The 19,871-nt window shown below is 62.7% G+C and overlaps 5 protein-coding genes across 5 annotated transcripts; 1 reads left to right on the top strand and 4 right to left on the bottom strand.

Annotated features, from left to right (window-relative positions):
* Window positions 1-486: 486 nt before the first annotated feature.
* On the bottom strand, window positions 487-3,932 carry CHLRE_06g253757v5 (uncharacterized protein). The gene is made up of 4 exons (XM_043062645.1): window positions 3,748-3,932; window positions 2,654-3,181; window positions 1,675-2,323; window positions 487-1,562 (listed from the first exon to the last, which is right to left on the bottom strand). The coding sequence occupies exons 2-4, from the start codon at window positions 3,152-3,154 to the stop codon at window positions 1,558-1,560; spliced, it is 1,155 nt and encodes a 384-aa protein (XP_042923358.1). The 5' UTR covers window positions 3,155-3,181; window positions 3,748-3,932; the 3' UTR covers window positions 487-1,557.
* A 635-nt stretch (window positions 3,933-4,567) lies between these two features.
* Window positions 4,568-5,512, bottom strand: CHLRE_06g253756v5 (uncharacterized protein). Its single transcript, XM_043062644.1, has one exon. It carries the CDS (start codon window positions 5,370-5,372, stop codon window positions 5,097-5,099), a length of 276 nt encoding a protein of 91 aa, XP_042923357.1. The 5' UTR covers window positions 5,373-5,512; the 3' UTR covers window positions 4,568-5,096.
* A 58-nt stretch (window positions 5,513-5,570) lies between these two features.
* CHLRE_06g253755v5 (uncharacterized protein) lies at window positions 5,571-15,562 on the bottom strand. The gene is made up of 12 exons (XM_043062643.1): window positions 15,191-15,562; window positions 14,834-14,955; window positions 14,538-14,639; window positions 14,166-14,326; window positions 11,962-12,029; window positions 11,594-11,792; window positions 8,861-11,439; window positions 8,334-8,498; window positions 7,758-8,046; window positions 7,391-7,551; window positions 7,163-7,241; window positions 5,571-6,996 (listed from the first exon to the last, which is right to left on the bottom strand). Exons 1-12 carry the CDS (start codon window positions 15,319-15,321, stop codon window positions 6,784-6,786), a joined length of 4,269 nt encoding a protein of 1,422 aa, XP_042923356.1. The 5' UTR covers window positions 15,322-15,562; the 3' UTR covers window positions 5,571-6,783.
* A 1,230-nt stretch (window positions 15,563-16,792) lies between these two features.
* On the top strand, window positions 16,793-17,728 carry CHLRE_06g253754v5 (uncharacterized protein). The gene is made up of 3 exons (XM_043062642.1): window positions 16,793-17,026; window positions 17,136-17,259; window positions 17,417-17,728. The coding sequence occupies exons 2-3, from the start codon at window positions 17,177-17,179 to the stop codon at window positions 17,697-17,699; spliced, it is 366 nt and encodes a 121-aa protein (XP_042923355.1). The 5' UTR covers window positions 16,793-17,026; window positions 17,136-17,176; the 3' UTR covers window positions 17,700-17,728.
* Window positions 17,729-17,736: 8 nt separating this feature from the next.
* On the bottom strand, window positions 17,737-19,871 carry CHLRE_06g253753v5 (uncharacterized protein). Its single transcript, XM_043062641.1, has 4 exons — window positions 19,187-19,871; window positions 19,060-19,117; window positions 18,919-18,958; window positions 17,737-18,619 (listed from the first exon to the last, which is right to left on the bottom strand). Exon 4 carries the CDS (start codon window positions 18,194-18,196, stop codon window positions 17,930-17,932), a length of 267 nt encoding a protein of 88 aa, XP_042923354.1. The 5' UTR covers window positions 18,197-18,619; window positions 18,919-18,958; window positions 19,060-19,117; window positions 19,187-19,871; the 3' UTR covers window positions 17,737-17,929.

Genomic DNA, 19,871 nt, shown 5'->3' with positions numbered 1-19,871 from the left:
GTCTCCAAGCGGGCAGCCCAGCAGGGCGTGTCCTGTGTGCGTGTGCTGTGGGGAAGTATGTTTCGGGGCATGGCCTGCTTGTGTGGCCCCATCTGAGCAGCAGGCACATGCATCTTATCCATGCCCGCATCCGACATAACCAGCGCCCAACACTTGAACCAACGCTGCACAATGCCCAGCTGTGCGTGTCTCCAAGCGGGCAGCCCAGGGGGGCGTGTCCTGTGTGCGTGTGCTGTGGGGAAGTGTGTTTCCGGGCATGGCCTGCTTGTGTGGCCCCATCTGAGCAGCAGGCACATGCATCTTATCCATGCCCGCATCCGACATAACTGCATACATTGGATTATGTGTCCTAGCAATGGCATTACCAGATCTGGGAAGGGAGCTGGCTGGCATGCGCAATGGGGCAGCACTGCTGCATGAGAGACCCTACATTCAGCTTCTCAACTTGTTAGTATGACTCTCTCATAAGACTCATACTTTACGCTACAGATTTAATACTTACAAGTTGTTAAATGTATCGCTGAGCTGTTACAGCCTATCACCGCCGTTGCAAGCGATATCGGCATGCAGTGTTCCACGTTCACAAACCCTCTATGATACTGCACGATGCTATTTCATAGCAACTATGTTAGACACAAGGTTGCGAGCATGCTTGAGGGGTTGGCGGAGGTGCTACAAACTTGGTCAAAGTGGAGGCCTTTATCGCTGACCATCGCCGACCTGCACAAGATTCAAGGCCAAACAGGCTCACAGCCCGATAATGTAACGTTCTGACTGAGAACTCGCATTGTATCAGCTCAAAGCTCAAAGCGTCTACGTGTTTTGCTGTCACGGTCAACAACCATGCGTTTGCCCTGCCTGCGCTTTCGCACGGGGTCCTAATAGTTTCAATCGCTTATGCATGGAAATATCTGCTTACAATTCCCCGGCCGCCATATCCTCATGTCAACCTTGGTCTGCGCGCTAGGCATCGGTGCATGTGCTGCATGTCACCATGCCTGTTGCAACGCTGGTGGTGCTGTGTATGCAGGTGATATGTGCGCAAGCATGGAGGCGCATGGGGCCAAAGGAGCGCGACGAGGTAGCCAAAGGGACCCAGGAGCAAGCAAAAAGGGTATGTGAACAGGGTTGAACAAGGGCAGGGGAGCCGCTGCTACATGACAAGGGAATGACTAGAATGACAGGACATGCAACGGTGTCTGTAGACACCACAAAAGACGGTGGGACGCGTCCTGCTTGTACTGCTGGCTAGGCTACCGGACATTGGTGCGCTACCTTACCGGACATTGCTTGAAAGCTACCGGACATTGCTTGAAATCTACCGGACAATCGTGCACTACCCTACCGGACATTGGTGCACTACCTTACCGGACATTGCTTGAAACCTACCGGACAATGCCTGAAACCTACCGGACAATGCTTGAAATCTACCGGACAATCTGGCGCTGCCCTACCGGACATTGGTGCGCGACTCTACCGGACAATGCCTGAAAGCTACCGGACTCTACTTTACCGGACAAATTGTCCCTTAATTAAATCGCATTGTCCGGTAACCGATTAGCCTGTATGTCCGGTAACAGATGACCGTATTGTCCGGTAAGATTAGGGGTGGGTTTTCCCAGAGTGCATGAATGCCACACCCCATGACTGTCACACCCCATGACTGCCACGCACCCACCTTGCTGGTAACCTCGGTGCCCGTGAGCGCCGTGTAGACGCCACCATGACTGGCGGGGTTGTTGTTGGTGGTGGTGATGGTGGCGGTGGTGGCGGTGTTGCCGGCCGTACTGCCCTCAACGCACGCCGACTGGCGGCCCCTCACTTCCTGCGCCGCCGCCAGCAGCTGCTCGTGGCCGCTGCCGGCCACAGCGTCAATCGCGGCGCGCCACTCCTCGAAGCTCCTGTCGCCCGCGCCGCCCGGCAGCAGCGCCGCCTGCAGCGCCTGCAGCTCAGCGGGCGCGGTAAACAGCAGGAACCACAGCAGCAGTCCCGGCTGCGACTTCAGCGTGGCCCGCAGCCGCTCCAGCTTGGGGCCGGAGAGTGCCGCCACGTCGGCGGCGGTGTAGGCTTTGCCGTTGGCCGGCGCCACGCCCACGCCCTCCAGCAGCTTGCGCAGCTTGGAGCCCAGCAGCAGCTTCCGATTGTTGCCCTTGACGCTGCTGGATGCCACGGCTTGCACTAGCCCGCACAGGATGGCGTGCAGCTGGGCAGCGCTGCAGTGCGCCAGCAGGCCGCAGCACACCGCGGCGGAGGAGATTTTGCCCGTGCTGGAGGTGGAGGTGGCGTCGGCCGGGAGCAGATCCTCCGGCAATGCAGCGGGCTTCTGTGAATGCACAGCAGTAGTGAGAGGCCGGGTCAGGCGAGGCGAGTACAAGCACCAGGACACGCCGCTGTGGTTACCATGCTTCAAAGATGCAGGCGGCGGGCTGTATGTCTGCGGACCACGCGCGGCCGTGTACGCTGCTGGGCAATGCTGGCCATGCGGTACCCCACAGACATGGCTGCAATGCGCCAACTGAATATTTGACAGCAGTGCAGGCATGGGCCAAGCTGCGCGTACAACACAGTATCATGCGTCTTAATTGTTGTGGCTCTGGCTTCTGGCCCCGTTACCTACATGTGCGTTGAACCGTTTGCACACCAACCCACTCACATCCGGCTGCTCCCGAGGGGTCTTGTCAGTGGCAGCAGCAGTGGCGCTGTGTCCCGCCCGAAGGCGCAGCCGATGGCGCCGCCGCAGGGCGATCTTGGGTGGGAGCACGACGGCCGCCGCCATGGATGGAACGGAAGCTGTCAGCGTGGTGGATCCTCGGCGTTGGGCCTTGGAGCCGCTGCGCCTGACACGGCGGGTGGGCCTGTTGGCGTCAGCTACTGCTGATGTGCATGTGGATGTGGAGGGCTGAAGGTCCTCACAGCTCGCACTCGCATCAGCAGAACGGCTCTGGCAGTCCGCGGCATGAAAACGTGGATCTTCAACAGCGGTGGTTGCCAACAGGCCGGCGGATACAGAGACGGTGGTGAGCGCGACGGCGGACACGGCGGAGGCGGCGAGCTTGACGGCAGGCTTCGAGGAGGCAGGGGCGGCGGTGGAAACGGCAGAGGCAACGGCCACTTGGACCAGGGGCCGGACGGCAACCGCGCAGGCAACAGCCATGTAGGCGGTAGCCTGGAGCACGCACGCCTGCGCAGGGGAAGGGCGGAAGGGAGAGGATGGAGCAGTTGGCTCGCGAGCTGGCTGTATGCGATGGCTAATGGCTGTACACGATTTGGAACATGCGATAGAAATCAGTCGGGATGCCCGACACTGGCGTTTCTGTTGTCGATACATCCGCTGCCCTTGTGTTTGCGCAGCACGTCCCCATCCATGCGACACCTGCATGCCGGAGCAGCGCCTCCCCGCCTATCGCTTATGGGGTGGGGGAGTGCGCGGCGAGACGTTTCCAGTATTGTACAATGTACTGAAATGGGTTGATAAGCTATCGGCTTCGGTCGGTTAACGACAGCTGCACGAGATGTGTAGAATGTGATATGACATGATGGCGTGACGTGAACGCGCGCGGGCAGCCCCGTCACCTCCCCCGCCCAAACTCACAAGGACGGCTCAGATACATTCAGCGTGACACATTCTTCTTGAAGGGCTGCTTAAAACATTCAACAAGTCGATCGGCCTGACACGACCACGCTCCCGCACACACACCACGCACGCAACATCCCAAGCCCCGACTTGCTTTGTGCGCCCTTTCTTACCTTGGCGCGATTACGATGAGTAAAAGTGTGCTATTTCACTTGTTGTTGTGACGCCGAATACATAGGAGAGCAAGCAGGATGCGCTTCGCAAGACGTTGTCAAAGGGTCAACTAACAGCGGGCTGGTTTCGGTTGTATTGCGTCCCAGGCTTGTTGCGCACGGTGATGAACATGCATGAGTATAACTTGACACACCAAGCTGAAATAATAGTTCTGTGAAGCCCCATGCGGAGCGCGTACGTCGCACGGCTCCTCATTCGGCGAAAGATATGACCCGTCGCGCGCGGCCGGTTGGTCTCCTCAAGGGCCACCCGGGCAGCCCCTGCCGCCGGCAGCACGGGTCCCAAACAGATGTAAGCAGCATTGTGCCTTTTGCAAGCTCCCGAGCACAGGGACATGACGGTTCGGACGGCATTCATACGCCTTGACATGACCTAGCGGTACTTTCTTTGCGCTACCGGGGCTTGAAGAGCTGCAAGTTGAAAGTAAATTACCATCGACAGCCCGGCCCCAGACGCGGCAGAGCGGCGAGCCACCTACCCACGCGTGGGGTTGCCTGGGCAGACGAAGGGTCGCATCAGGCAGCGCACGGGCCTCTCCCTCTATCAAGCCGCTTTTGTGTAGATATAATCATGAATAATATGGCTGCGCAATGAAAGGCGCAGGGCGCGAACCCTTCGGCGAACGCGCGAGCCATTCCAGCGCCATCCTGACATCGCAAACTATGACAGACCGCGCTTATGCCCCAGCCGTATGCTGATTGTGACATTGTTGTAGCTGGCCATTAATTACGTATACCTGCGATGAGGTTTGGGGTTTATCCTCCTCGGAACTTACAGTACGAGAGGCACGCATAAGCCCTGTCCTGACCCTGACCGGCACTCAGCTCCCGGTCGGCTTATGCCCAGTGTAACCATCCTGGTCCCCATCGTCTCGTCACAATTCCCCGCTACCTCAACCGAAACGACCGACGACTACCCCCCCCAAACCCCGATGTTTATGTTGCATTAGTGGCCGGCAATACTCCTCAAACATACCGGGCCACACCAGTGGCCGGCAATACTCCTCAAACAGACCGAGCCACACCAGTGGCTGGCAATACACCTCAAACACACCAAGCCACACTAGTGGCCGGCAATGCACCGCAACCGGACAACGATGCTCCCGGCGACGTAGGCCGGCAAGGTATGCGGCAACAAACATGGCAGGCAGACAGGCACCCGCGCACTAGCACAACATGCGACATGCGGATACGCCTAGGCCTGGACCAAAGGTAAGGCGCGCGGCGGCCCTAGAGGCCGCCGGCGGTGGCCGGCCGGCGCCGGCGTGATGGCCGGCGGCCCGGCCGGGCTAGGGCGCCGGCGTGGCGCGCGCGCGAGAGCGCGTGGTCACGGACGGCGGCGCGCTGGGCTGTGGCGCGCCACGGCCGCGACCGCGGCCGCGGCCGCTCGGCAGCGGGACAGGCGCGGCGGCGGGCGCGGCGGCGCGGGGCTTGGGACCGCGGCCGCGGTGGGCACCGCGGCCCCGCCCGCGGCCGGCGCCCGTGCTGGGGAGGGCGCGGGGGGCGCTGCCGCTGGGCGCGGCGGGGCGGGCGCGGCCCGTGGCGGATGGCGGGGGCCTGGGCATGAGGGAGGCGGGCGGGCTCTTTAGGAATAGGAGTCTCTGCGGTAAAGCAGAGGATAAGGAAGTATTAATCGGCGGATAGCCGTGCAGCGCAGAGCGCTGCCCTACAATACTTCGGCAATGACAGTTGCCGTACTTCTCGCTCCATCGTCGGAGAACTCTGTTTCTCGAGGCGAGAAACGCTATTTATCCGCCCCAGTCGTGAACCGTTTCCCTCAACGATAGCGGGTCCACAGTCGCTCAGCGCGGTCGCTCAGCCATCTCCTGTGTCTCTCAGGTACATCAGTCTACAGCGAGCAACACAACCATCGGGACAGGCATCCAGTATTGGGTGCTGAGAGGGGGTGTCCGCGGGACCCTCCTACGGGTGCGCACCCAGCAGCGCTGCCATGCGCACTTTCGCAATGCTGTTAAATGGGACTGGCCTGACCCATTGCCACCCACAACCCGCCCATGCCAGCTGTGCAGCCTGCAGCTTTGATCAGGGCAGAAAGCTTCTTGCGGTGCAGCGACGGCCGTGCAAGAGGTCCCCTGCTGACAAAGCCTGCCAGGCCGTCGGGTTCATTGTCAGGTGTGGGCAGCCGTCCACACTGCAGCCCTAGTCCCTGCCGTCGCCCCTGTCCTAGCCTCTGCCGCCACGCCTGGCCCCGCCAAAGTTGCTACAGCATTTCCAACCACGGCCTCATCTATCCGTCGCAAAGTAACACCTCAAAACTCCGCCATCAAGGGAGTCCCTTATCTGCCACTCCTGCCACCGCCGCCCGCTCGCCGCTCTGCTAACGGCTCCCCCCTGCTGGGCCCGGCGTACGGTAGTGCTTTGCGGCCACAACAGCAACGATACACGGCGGGCGCACACAGCTTGAAGCACAGAGCTTAATGCCAACCGAAGGAGAAGCTGCCGGAGTCGTCACTGTCACGCGTGGACGTGGCCGCCGCCTGAAGCTTACACGCCATCGACAAAATGCCAGTGCCGTCACCATTGCAAATGTGGGCCCGCAATGCAGTGCGGGTCTCAAGGCGGTTTTCAGCCCGTGCACTGGGGCTGGCGCCAAAGACTCCCAATGTCACTCGCAAACCTGCCATACCGTCTGCTGCCGCTGCATCCATGTCGCAAGTCTGCAGTCTTATAGCATCGAATGGTTACAGCTGTGGGCCATTCCCTGAACCAGGCACGGCACACGGTAACCGCAGCCTGCCCGTATTCCAAATGAAGTGGCGAGAGCAGGAGGGGGGAAGGTGTAGATACCAGCCCAAACTGAAGCGAACCCAATGCAAAAGAGCAAGGAGAAGAGCGTGGCCTGTGCTTTGACAACGGGGGTGGGGGCGAGAGCACCCTTACACACCTGGGCCCTCATACCACTTCGCACCATACTGACGTCCTCCACGCGAGGCACAGTTACATACTCGCCTCGCTTTATATAATTGCCGCCACTAGTTGCCCCCCCGGCGCCACGTCCAACGGCCGTGCGGGGTAGATAACGTCGTAATGGCCGGGCAGGTGCGCCACCCAGGCCACCGGCGGGCCATGCTGCTGCGCCGCGGGGCCGTGCTTGATGGCTCCCACCGCACTGCCCGCCACGTCCAGCACCGCCAGCGTCACACCCAGCGCCGTGCAGGCCGCGATGATCTGCATGACGTTAAGGGGGGGGGCAATGGAGCACGTGGCCACTGGCCGCACCGGCATGCCTAGCAGTCAGCGTTCTTGCACCCCTGCCGCACTGAGCACCTTGTGCTGTGTGCGTTGTGAGTTGCCATGCACGTCACCAGCTAACACGTCAGGCACACGCACTCACCTGCAGCTGCTCAACCTCCACGCCCATGGGCAGCACGTGCCGCTCACAGATCTGGCGCAGAGTCAGGCCCGTGTAGTCCCTGTGCGCATCCAGCCGCGAGGTGCCAGATGGGGGCAGTGCGGGCACACTGAAGTGTCATGCCTCCTTGCCTTGCATTTATGCAGACGCGTGCCAACTGCCCGACTGCCCAGTGCGGTCTACATTCTACAAACAGCCCCGTTGGCTCACCCTCCGCAGCCGGGAATGAAGGGAGTGTAGAACTCCGCCGCCGCCATCAGCTCCCGCGCCGTCAGGCTGCGTGCGAAGCGGATCACCTCACCGCTCTGCTCGACGCTGTTAAAGAGGCGCTCCAGGCTGGACACGTCGGACGGCCGCGGCGCGTCGGGGCACTGCACATGGGGTGACGGAGAGCGGAGGGCAGAGAATCGGCGCGGCATGAGTGAGATACCTCAAGTGCAGGGCGGGTGGGACACCGGGTGGGAGGTCGCTGCAACGCACAAGCACGCGCCCTGAACTGGCGATGGGAGGTAACGAGCATGACATGCGGGTGATGCTGGGTCGTGTGCAGCGGCTGGGGCCTTGCAACTCGACGCACCTTGAACCAGGCGGTGCGCAAAAGGCGTAGCAGCCGCTGGCCGCCGCGGTAGGCCGCAGGGTCGTCCCGTGGGGGCACCTGCGCGCCGGCCGCAGCCGCAGCCGCAGCAGGCTGGCCCGGCGAAGCATGCATGGGGGCAAAGGCCGGGTCGCCACGCGCTGGCGTCAGCCTCAGCGGGCTCATGCCGGCGCCACGGCCGTCGTTTGCGGCCGGGCTGGTGGGCGGGGGTTGCTGCTGGAACTGCGGCTCGTCCAGTCGCGCCAGGTGCCGCGACACCACCAAGTCCAGCCTGTGTAGGAACGGGCAGGGGCGGGGTGTATAAAGCAGCATGAGCGCAATCACGCGCATAAGGGGATCGCAGGCGCTTCAGGTGACTGGGCAAATGATGTGGCGTGCATTCAAGGAAGGCGACATAGCTCCAACCCGGCAGCCAAACCCCACCACTCTCGTTCCTACCCCTCGCTTCGCTCGCCCCTCTCCCTGCCTCTCGACTGCAATCCCTTCCTGCACCCTGGACGCCCGTCTCAATCCATACCCACACCCGCCGTTCACTCCGTGCGACCAGCCTCCACCCACCGCTCCGCCAGCTGCGGGTCTGGCGCCGCCAGCACGTGCTCCAGCAGCCCGAACAGCGCCGCGCGGTAGAAGCAGTTGCCGTCGCCCGCCACACGCCGCGTGATGGGGAAGTCGTCCTCCAAGGACACAAGCTTGGCGCACAGCAGCGGCAGCAAGTCCGCGTACCTGATTGCAAGGGGAGGACCAAATGGCGTGACCGCGACAGTGCATTCCATAGCGGTAGCGTGTGTGCACGCGGCATGTCGAGTGGACATGGGGATGCTTGGCTTGTGTCAACACTTGACTGTTGCTCAAGACAAGCAGTTCAAGCAAAGGCTGCGTCCAAATCTCCGCGCCTACAAGGATCCTAATCTGTTCAACGCAGTCGCATTTCCGGGCACAACCGCAGAGAGCGCATGTGCCGGACCGTACATGTAAGACGGCAGAGCATGACATGGTTCTATTATCGTGTGAGAGTAGCAGGATACCCAGTAAGGTTAGCATTTCGTTGATGCAGTTGGCAATGCCGTCACTTGGCGCCCGCTCACCTTTGATGCAGTGCCGTGAGCGGCGCGAGCGCGCTGACCAGCATTCCGCTGCTGCTGTTACTACTGCCAGGCTCCTCAGTTGCCGCCGCCTGGGATGCAGGCGGTGCCTGCACCTCCGTGCTCCGCGGACTCACCGATGCCGCTGCCCCTGCCTCCTGATTGCCAAGCCGCCTCCGTGAGGGCGTCGCAACACTGCCTGGGCGCCCCACCTCGTCATCCTGAAGAGCAGCTTTACTGCCCATGGCTGCCGCGACCGCCACTCTCCTCGGCGTGGTTGCACCACCGATGCGCGGCAGGTGCTCCAGCAGGGGACTGCTGCTACGCAAGCGGCTGCTTGGTCTAGGGCTATGGCTGGGTCCCAGGCTATCCCCGCCTCCATCCTTGTCCCCGTCCCTGTGTCTGCTGCTGCTGTCCGTCAACCCGGTCATGCCGGCTGCCGCCAGCGCTGCCCGCGCCGCCTCCTGCTTGCTGAGCTGGATGGCTCGCTGCAGCTGCGCCTCGTCGTACAGCTCTAGGGCTCGGTCCGTGTCCGCCACCAGCTGCTGGGAGCTGACATGGCCGTGCCGGTGGGGGCTGGGGCTGGGGCTGAGGCTGGGGGAGGCTGCCGGGGCGGCGGCGCCGGCCGGCTCGGCGCCGTTGCTACGGGTGCCCGTATCGCCACCACCGCGCCCCCTGGGATATGCACGGCTGGCGTGTGGGGGTGCTGGGGAGACGTTGTCGTCGCGGTTGGTGGCGGCCGGGCCAGCAAAGCGGGCCTGTACCCGCGCGGCCGAGTCAGCTGCATCTGGGGCAGTGGGCACGGCGCTGCGGCTGTCGTATGTGCGGCTGGCTGGCTTTTGCTGCTGGAGCGACGGCAGGTCATAAGCGAATGGCGACGGCGCCTCCTGCGCTGACTGTGTCACTGTTCGTACTCTGCTGGTGCTGGTCGCATGGACGGCGCTGACGCTCGTCGCTCCGCGGGGCCAGGTCGCTGCCGCGTGTGCCGCTGCTTCGGGGGCTGCGGGTTCGCGAGCCTCAGCCTCTAGCTCGCGCCAACTGACGCTGCTGCTCAGATCTCGAGTGCGCGCGGGCTGCGGTGCGGCGGCACTGTAGTTGCCAGTCGGGCCGTTTGTCCGTGCTCGCGAGCTTGTCCGACCAGCCGTCTCCAGGATGTCGCTGTAGTGGTTCCGCCTGCTGCGAGGTTGCGGCAGGTCGGTCCCACCGCCAGCCGCACCAGACAGCAAGCTGGTTGGTGCAGCAGTGGTGGATGGTGGCGCATCCTGCATCCGTAGCCGAACCGTACTACCCGAGCGGCCACCTGACGTAACCGTCGCCACCGCAGCTGGTGCTACAGCCGGTGCAGTGCTACTGCTACCTGGGCCTGCATACCCGCTGCCGATGCCACTGCCGTAAGAGACACTGCTGCCGCTGCTATGCGCCACCAGTCGAGCCCGGACAGCGGCATAGTCGCCATTTACGGTGCCAGCGCCATCGCCACTGCTGCTGCCAGCAAGGGTACTGTAGCCACCCAAGTGCTGGCCGGTGGCCGCAGCGACTGGAGCAGCAGCATAAGCAGTAGCAGGCGGGTCACCCGCAGCGTAAAGCCCCGCACTGCGGCCGCCCCAGTCATAGGCTGCGGAGTTCAAAGAGGGCGACGCCTGGTACTGTGCTGCAGGGCGCGTTTTTTCCGGAGAGGCTGGTACCGTTTGCGGGATAGCCACTGACTCTGCGGGTTGCTGCCTGCTGCCGTTGCTGGTCCTGCCGCCGGCAGTGGCGCAACTGCCACCGTACAGCTCCACGTACTCGCGTTGCCACGGGTACGTGAGGGTGGAGGTAGAGCTGGCCAGGGGTTCGCCGCCGTAGGGTGCTGGTGCCAGCTGCTGCTGGCTCCGGTGGCCCCACACCTCCCGGGCGAACCCGACGCCTGACACTCCCAGCACCGTGCCGCCACCACCTGCCCCCGGTGTCCTTGCAGCCGCCGCAGCCTCCTGGACGGCCTGCAGGCGCTGCATCTCGCGGTGCATACGCAGCGCATGCACGGCTTCATCGACCGCCGCCGTGCCCGCCGAAGCCGCAGACGCAGACGCCGATGCCGACGGGTCCGGCCCGGCACCCTCCCAGTAGTCCAAGCCGCTTGATGATGCCGGGGCTGCGGGCCCAGGGCGCGACGAGGCGTGCCGCTGGGATGCGGCTGCAAGAAGCGACGGCGAAGTAAGACCATACATGTGCTCCGGGGAGGCCGGCTGTGCGGGCGCATGCTCCAAGCTGCTTCTGCTACTGTACATGTACTGCCTGCCCGCCGCTGCATTGTTCCTGTCCGTGGTACTGCTTGTGCTGACTTCTTGGTACCCGTAGCTGTCGCCAGCAGCCGTACTTGGCGCAGTGGCGGCGGTAGCGGTACGGCTGTCGTACGTGTTGCTGCCGCTCCTGAGACCCTCGCTGGGAGCCCAGGCACCATCATTTCCGCCTCCAGCCCTGCCGCTCACGCGCGCTGCCTGCAACTCACGAATGAGCGATTCCAGTTGATGCGCCTCGGGCGGTACGAGCAGTGCGGCAGAGGCGGCGGCCGACGCGCGAGCAGCAGCGGCCTCGATTGCAGACTGCAGGGGGAAAGGCCCAGGTTCAGCGGACCAACACTTCAGCAATGTGAAACTGGGACCGCTAGCCCTCCAGCCATGCCGTTCGCGCCGCACCATAACCAATACAGGTGTGCTCACATTCAGCAGCCGCCACCAGCCCCCCAGCCCCGCTTACCGCCAGTGCCGCATGCGTCTCGCGGACCTTGCGCGCCATCTTGACCTGCAGCTGCTGCAGCTGCTGCTCCTCGGCCCGGCCGGCGGCCAGCGAGGCCGAGCTGCTGATGAGCTTGTCACAGTCCAGCAGCAGCCGAGCAGCCGGGCCCTCCGCCAGCGACGTCAGGCAGCCCAGCACACTGGCTTGCACAGAGCCCAGCCTGACGGGGGCGCGGCGGCGACAAAGCACGACGGCGCACGGGGCACATAACAGGACACAAGTCATCCTTAGAGGAAGCCATTCCAGCCCAAAGTACCAGCACAACCAGAGCACTCCGCCCGACGTACGATCTTGGGCATGCACGCGCACCCACCCTCCCAGCCACCCACCTGACCGGCCGCGCCAGCAGCTGCGCCGTGTCGGGCAGCTGGGCCGCCACCCGCAGCAGCTGCAGCAGCTGCACGGCAGCACGCGCACGGTATCACGGGTGCAGCCACAGGTGCAGCCCCATGAACACGGTGCGATTTGCGTATTGCACAGCTTTGACACTGAAGCCGCACCGCAGCCGCGCCCCACCTGATAGAACAAGGCGCCGCGCCGCGTAAGCTCAGCGAGGCTCCGGCCCTTCGCACACGTACCAGCAGCGCAGAAGCATGGGAGCAGTCAAAGGAGACCAAGTCGGTCCGTCCTAGAAAACATAGACTTGATTTAAGCATATAGCTTTACAGTAAATGTCAACAAGGTGACTACCATGACTGCAACAGCGGCCTCCTGCCCATGTTGCCTACTCGGACTGGCGCCACACGCGGCCTGCCAGGAGGCCGCTGTACACCTGGCCTTCCGCAGCCGGGCCGTCCAGCTGCACCCCGATAAAGGTGGGCGCCAGAGTGCAGGGCTATCAAGATGCAGCGTGAAGCACCCCACTGCCCAACACTCCCAGGTGGCGACGCAGCGGCTTTCCAACGGCTGCAAGACGCGGCGGCGCAGCTGCGGCTGTTGGGCGCCGCGGCCGCGCCGGGCCATGTGCACAGCGGCAGCGGCAGGGCCTCTCGCCAAGGCCTGTGGCGTGCCCATATGCACACGGCTTCGCTGGGCGCCGTCGCGGCTGCTGGTAGTGGCGTGGCGGAGCTGCTGTGCCACACCTGCCGCAGGGCTCTGGAGCAGGGCCATCTCGCTGGCGGTGGCTGCTGTGCTGGCGAGGTGGGCTCACTCCCCCTGCGTGATGTGGTAAGGCGATGAGATTACGCAAGCTGTACTTGCACCTCAAGCTCTCAGCACCACGCTGCGAGCATACCACACACCGCGACAATCGTGATGACCTTCCCCGCTGACCCAGGTCACGACGACTCCCGGCCTGGAAGGAGGCAGACACCCGGCCGCCATCGACGCTGCAGCTGGGGCCTCAATCCACGACAGCGATGACAGCCGCCTACTGGCGGCCGCTCTGGAGCACGTGGCCGCAGCGCGCGGGGCGCTCAGCGGCCTGCCGCAGCTGCAGCTGCAGCCGCAGCCGCCGACACCGACACCGACACGGGCATCGGCAGGTGGGCCGGGCACTGGGTGTTGCTCGCTCTGCGGCAGCGGCACTTCGGAAGCCCATGGCGGGCATGGACTCCTGGCACAGCTGTACTTAAAGCCTTGACCCACCGAAACCATCTGCACGCCCGAGTATGAGCCTCGCGTGGGGTTTGCACTCCTCGCAGGTGCACAGGACCAGCCCACCAGCCACAGAGCAGCGGCTTGTGGTAACCCGGCACAATGGAGGTTGCGCTTGCCGGACGCCGGCAGCGCCAGCGGCTTGGCCCATGCAGAGGCCCAGCTCACGACAGCCATCCGCCTGCTCGCCGCCACCGCACATGCCTCGCCCCCATTTCCCGACGAGCCCAGCGCCGAGCCCAGCACTGCCGGTAGCTCAGCCGGGATGCAGCTGGGTGCTCCAGCACCCCAGCACGGCGGCAGGGCCCCCCTTTGCGGAGACGATGCCCGGCAGCAGGTGGCTGCGGCGGCTGTGGCGGCTGCGGCGGCAGAGGCAGCTGCGGCTCGGGGTCTGCTGGCTGAGGCACACAGGCTCCGCGCTCGGGTCCGTCAGCTGCTCTCACAGCCCGCCGCAGCCCGCTGTGACTGGGCAGCGGCGGAGGAGCTCCACCTGGCGGGGCCCCGATGACCCGCTGTGTTGGCGCTGCGAGTTGGATGGCTGCTAGCGCCTGCAAACACCCCAGTACATGACTGGCAGCAGCCCCCCATGACCCATGTGCCTGGAGCTGGGGCGCGGTCGTGAGCACATGCGCCCTAGCTCTGTCGAAGTGTGTCATTCGATGCGACCGCACGTGAGCGCCAGTGATCCCCGGTGCTGCTTCTGACGGTCAGCTGAAGTGCCTAACGCATGCGGTAGACGGTAGACAACGCTCCCTGTCTGCACTGCACCCCCAACTCTGGAGCCAAAGCATACTGTGTGTAATGCCAAACCCGCTGCCGTTGACAGTGCTCACATGAGTTCTCAAACGCGCAAGGATCGCATGGAAGTCCTAACAAGTTGCCTGGACACCACCTGCTACGGTCCGTGCGCCCGCCCTCGCCCGCCCTGCATCCGCACCTGCAGCAGCGCCGCCAGCGTGCCCCCCAGCCCGCCCTCCACCAGCACCGCCATCAGCAGCAGCGGCGTGGCGGCGTACGGACCCCGCTGCGCCACGTCCTGCAGCACCCCCGTCAGCTCGTCCAGCACGCCGCGGGTGGCCCGGTCAAACTCCAGGATGCCTGTGGAGCAGGGTGTCGGGAATGCGGGTGCGGGTGGTGGGGGCAGGCGGGCAGAAGGCATGGCACCGGGTCACTGATGGCTGCGACCGACATCCATGTATGCTGCCACGTATGTGTGTTTGCGTTTGCGTGTGTCGAGTGCACCCAGCCCACAGCCCAGCCATCAACCAGCCGAGTGGTGTACGCAGCAACCCGGATCCTCCTGTCTCACCCTCCTTGAAGCCGGACAGGTCCAGGTACCTCATCAGCTCTGTGCAGCAGCCCATCGCCGAGATGGACCACGTCAGCACTTGACGGACCGTGCCGTGCGTGCCTGCAGCGTGTCGCCGTGCGTGGTGGCCGCCAGAAGGGCGGCATACAAGTGATATATATTCAGGCAGGTTCGGCGCGCTACGGTGAGAGCGCACCCCCAGCGCCAACCAGGAAAAGGCGTAGCCCGCACGGCGGCCGCCGCCGATTGATGTCACCGCCGCCGCAGTCCACAACTGTTATCTACCGGCCACTCACTGCGAGAAGAGACCAGAGACCGCCGGCTGCAGCTGTCGACGGTTGTGGCCAGACGCTCGTAGAGTCCACTCAGTGAGGCTCGGGGTTGTACCGCACGCACGTCTTCCTCGCATAACGGCACGCTGTAGCGAGGCAGGTGCCGGAGCGTGGCATGGTGAGGCTTGGCAGTACAGCAGCTGGCCATTTCTCACAAGCGAAGGTGCAGACTCTTTCCCCACGGAAAGCCCACCCCTGCCATCCCCCTAGCCTTCTCCCCACCATGCATATGGCCTGGCCACGTTATAGGTGTGCATGCCTGTGGCCCATGCGATTCATGGATACACAGTCTAGCGTGCGCGACGATCGGCAGGCGCGCACCTGCGCGTGGAGAGCTGCACGCAGGTCCTTTCCGGCGGTACGTCCCCAGCGGGCTGGAGTAGGGCTGCGACCCTTTCGCTCAAGTCTTCGAAGCTGACGCGCTCCGCTGTGCATCCCAGCACAACCGACATCGCTCTTGTCTCAGTCATACTTACGCATGCCTGAAGCTTGTGGTTGGGCCATTCCAGGCTTGCGCATAATTTTCTTGCAGTGGCCGCAGCAATCCATTCGCAAGCTTTGTATCGTTACGCTTTTATCAAGCACCATATAACATAGAGAAAGAGCCTAGCCTGCCAAGCTCTCGAACTCGGGCTTTTGCCTTTTGCCGGCAGTCAAAGGAAGGCTACATGTCAAAAGTTGCTCAGAGATGTCAACACTGGGATATAACTACACAGGACATACAGGCTTGATTGGCAGCCGGGGACGGTCAACGTCCGTGCAGAGCCGTGGAGGTCGGTTCCGAGGATCCGAGACGATTCGAGCAGCACCCCGGCAACTGCGGTACCTGCTGGCCACTGCAGGGTCCTGGAGGGTCCGCACGCAACCCAGCTCTTAGAAGCATTGCGTTGTGTTCTTTGTCGGGCCTGCGTTAACGCGTGGTGGCATGGTGCATTGGCCACCAGTGGCGGAGCAGGAGAGGCCACGGGAGAGGCGTGGGAGGCGCCTCACCTGCGGAGGAGACAAGGCACATGCGGAGGAATGACACGAGCCGGATTGGCATTTCCTAAGCGAACTCTTCCCGGGGTTGTTCCTTGTAAGTGCCTAAGCCCCAGGCTTGGTGGCAATGACTGGGAGACGAAGCTGGGTTAGTCGGCGTCCAAGAGAGAGTCGTGGCCTCGTGGGTGGAGGGTTCCGGGTTTCTAATTCCCAGGAGCCGTGAACACAGAACAGGGTGCAAGCAGGGCACAGCGATAGCGACATATTAGGCCTCTGTGAACTGAGTGGCAGTCACCGGGGACCAAGCGTGGCTGCGTGGATAGGCCGGCGAGACCTCAGGATTTCCCAGTAATTAAACAGGCAATGGCACGGATCAGTCGCCGACCCGGCGACCGCCACAGGTTTCACCGCGACCCAGGCCCGGCTCACCTTCCACAGGTACGATTGGCCTACCAAGGTAACGCTTGATACTATGGAAGACCTTGCCTGGGCACCGACCCCTCGTTCAAGGGGGCGTGTCATCCCTAATTCCCTTTGGCATAGGTGGGGCCGTGGGGGCAGGTGGCCGCACCTGAGCGGCTGAGCGACTCGGCACCCTTCAGGCCTTCACGAGCGTGCGCTGGGTAGCAGCCCACACAGAACATGGCAGCTGGCATATCGAATCCACACTTTATGCACATGTATCGCACGCTATCCCGGCCTGCTATGCTCCTGTCCCATAGCTACCAGTTCCAAAGTCAACAGCAGGTTAACCCCTCCGCGCGGAACTGCGTCCTCATTCTTCCTCCCCTGTGGTGTTGCAATGCCCCAAACGCCGTGCAGGCATGCGCCATGCCCTGCCATGCCGTACTGGGTGAAGTGTGTGTGGTCGCCCAGGACTGCCCCCGACTCCTGGATATGTGTCAATACAATGTCTAGCACACCTGACCACAGACCATCGAAAGTATCGAAGGAGCTCGCAAACGCGGCCTGCGATGACTTCAAGCGGAAAGCAAGTTGCTCTACCACGTTCATGAGCCCTGGACATACTGATTACGCTTTACATGTCCATTGATTTACAGGCTATCGATGAAGCGAAGAAGCGTGCAGTCGCGCAGCGCGTGGACTATGACACCTTCAAGAATATGGTGCTGACCGCGCACCTGAAGCCGATCACGGCGCCAAAACAGCTCAACAATGGTGAGAGCAGGGCGTGAAACGGGCCGAGGCAAGTTACCGACCATTCGATGAATTTGTCTGGCACCATCGACCCCTCGATTGTCCCGCGGCCCGCGGCTGCGCTGCTCAGACCGGCCGCTGCCTTGCTGGAGCTTCGGCGTGGACGGGAAGATGCTTAAAGAGCAGATCAGCCAGTCACAGCTGCCACCAACCACACCCACGGAAGTCCCAACCACGAGTGGCGACTTCACACGGTGAGGTGACCGCAGGACTCCGCAGATTTGTGGCAACTGCGTCCGCTGTTGACCATTGCACCGGGTAGTACATATTGTCTAATGTGCAACGAAAAGAAGCCATTGATGTAGCAAACATGACGGTTAAGGTGAAGAGGCTCATTGCTACTGCCTGCAGGGACTGGCGCCGCAACTGCCCCACGCCGGACGACAAGTACCGCTACCTGAAGCTGTGCGGGCCGGAGGGGCTGCAGGCGGTGTTCCGAGTGGAGATCAGCGCCGAGGTGCTGCGCGAGATGCTGGCGGTGCTGGAAGCGTGCTGGCTGGGGCACGGCGGTGTCGCAGAGGAGGCGGAGGGTGGTGCCGGCGCGGCGCTCCTGGAGGCGGCCTTTGTCGTGCAGGTGCTGGAAGCCGTGTCGAGTAAGTGCTGTGCTCTCTGGAAGGGAGGGCTGCGTGGATAGCTGATGCGGACAAAAGGGGATGACCAGACGACTGGTTTGATGAAAGGTTTTACATCATGCACGCCACACAGTCAAGTCCATACGGTATCCCGCACCAGAAGCAGCCACACCATCAACCATGAGTCCATGATTGACCGCTCTACCTTTCCAGGGTCAATCTCAGCGTGGGAGCCAAGGGCCTGTATCGCAAAAAAAACGGCACTGCACTCATACCATGCCGCTGCCTGCCATCACTGCAACTCTCCAACTCCGCTCGATTTTTTGCCACATTCCCATACAGCTGCCGGACGTTTCTCCTTGACGGTCAAGCTGCTGGGCTCCTCCGCCAAGCCCACCCTGGAACGCCTGTTCTCGGGGCTGCAATCCGCGGTACTGGCATCCCAGGCCGCCCACCAGGGCAAGCAGGAGCAGCCGGCAGCAGCAGAAGCGCCGCACGAGGAGGGTGGCTCCACGGTGGACCCGTGCAGCCCCACGCGCGTTGCCGCGCTACAGGCCATGTACGGCCTGCCGCCATCATGACCCACCCTGCAGGGCTGCCGGCACCATGCGATTGTCGGCTTCGGCGCCTTGCCGGTTTGCAGCGGCTGCACACGCCGCCGCACAAGCCACTGGTAACGCCACGCATGTTGCTACAGCTGCCGAGGCGGATGGTGTACCCTACCCCTACCAGCAGCGCATCGACCAGCCGCCACTGGACTACCATGACGCTAGTACCAACGTCCCATGGCCCGCTGCACTGCTTGTGGGCGCAGCAGCGGCGCAGTGCTGCGTCCATTCCCGCAGCCACTGCCCGCGGCTCTGGCATTGTTACCGCGCCCGGCTGATGCCGCCGACACGATCACGGGGAATCAGGCGCAGTTCTGAGCCGTGTTTAAGGAACACATTGCCGGCAATTTGTTGGGGGTTGATGCCAACGCCATCTGCAAAGATATTGAGAGGCGCGGTGGCAGGGTTTGAGTGGAGTACAGGCTAGTATCAGGACGGCACCACCGGTACGTGCCTGTGATGGAGTTGACGGCCCCGCTTGTAACGGGCAGCTTGTTAGTCGTCTGTCTACACCCCGCCGCCTCTTCCACCACCACCACCGCCATGTACGCATGCATGCAAGCCACTGCGGCTCCCAACTCCCAACTGCCACAGCCAAGCAAAAGGCTGCTCAGGGCGCCAGGGGGGGGGGGACTTGGCGGTGCTGGGGCTTCAGCCGCGGGCTTCAGCTCACCGTTTGTAATAATGGCGCTTGTCTGGGCGGGCACCTTGAACTGCAAGGCAGAGTATGAGCCACACACATACAACAATACAGCCCGTTCAGAGCTCGGTCCAAGTGAGACGTCCCCCGTTCGGCTCAAGCGGCATCGCTCACCTCCTCGGCCGCGAACTTGAGGACCGCAGTGAAAGGCGCCTCCTCTGGGACGCTAAACCTGTGGACGTCATAGCAGCGAAGTCGCTGAAGAGCGTCCTCAGCAATCAACCCGCGATTTTGCGCTTACACTCTGAATGGAAGCTTTGGGTCCGAAGTGAGCGTTACTTTGAACGTAACCTTGGTCCTGCAATTGTTTGCAATTGGCCGATCAGTATGCGCGCCTGGCTGAGGATGTCAGCGTTCAACTTACACAGCAGCAGCTTGTTGGCTCATTTTCAAGCTTAGATATCAGTCAACAGGTGAAAGGCAAACCTCACTGCTGCTGTAGCGCATGTAAGCTCAAGCCTCGAGGAAAGCCAATGAGCACCACCATCAGCGCCCATGCAACTCCCGGCAGGACGGCAGGTCCCCCATCGGCGCTATGGCCGCCTGGCTCTCCTGCGCCGTGAGTGCAACACCAACACCCGATCTAGCTACTTTCATCACGCGCACAATTTGAGGCTTCAACTACAGACTGATGCCGCGGGTACAAAGAGAGGAGTCACACCAAAGAACGGCCCCAACAAGCTGGTGCCTCGTACATCACGATGGCCGTTGCAACAATGATGTCAACAGCCAAAACACGTCCTCGGCACAGAAAGCTGCCACGCGAGCAGTACACCGTCAAGCTAATCATCGTCCGTTCATGCCCGCAAGGTGCCCAAATTTCCCCCTTCTAGGGCGAAGCGCATACTGGGGCAGTGCCAGATGCGAAACGTGGCGCGCTGCTAGTGCAGAGGCTGAATATGCCAAGCTTCATTCAAAGCAAGCTT

Source organism: Chlamydomonas reinhardtii, chromosome 6 (genome assembly GCF_000002595.2).
Source record: "Chlamydomonas reinhardtii strain CC-503 cw92 mt+ chromosome 6, whole genome shotgun sequence".
NCBI lineage: Eukaryota > Viridiplantae > Chlorophyta > Chlorophyceae > Chlamydomonadales > Chlamydomonadaceae > Chlamydomonas > Chlamydomonas reinhardtii.
This window is presented reverse-complemented; position numbering and strand designations above follow the sequence as displayed.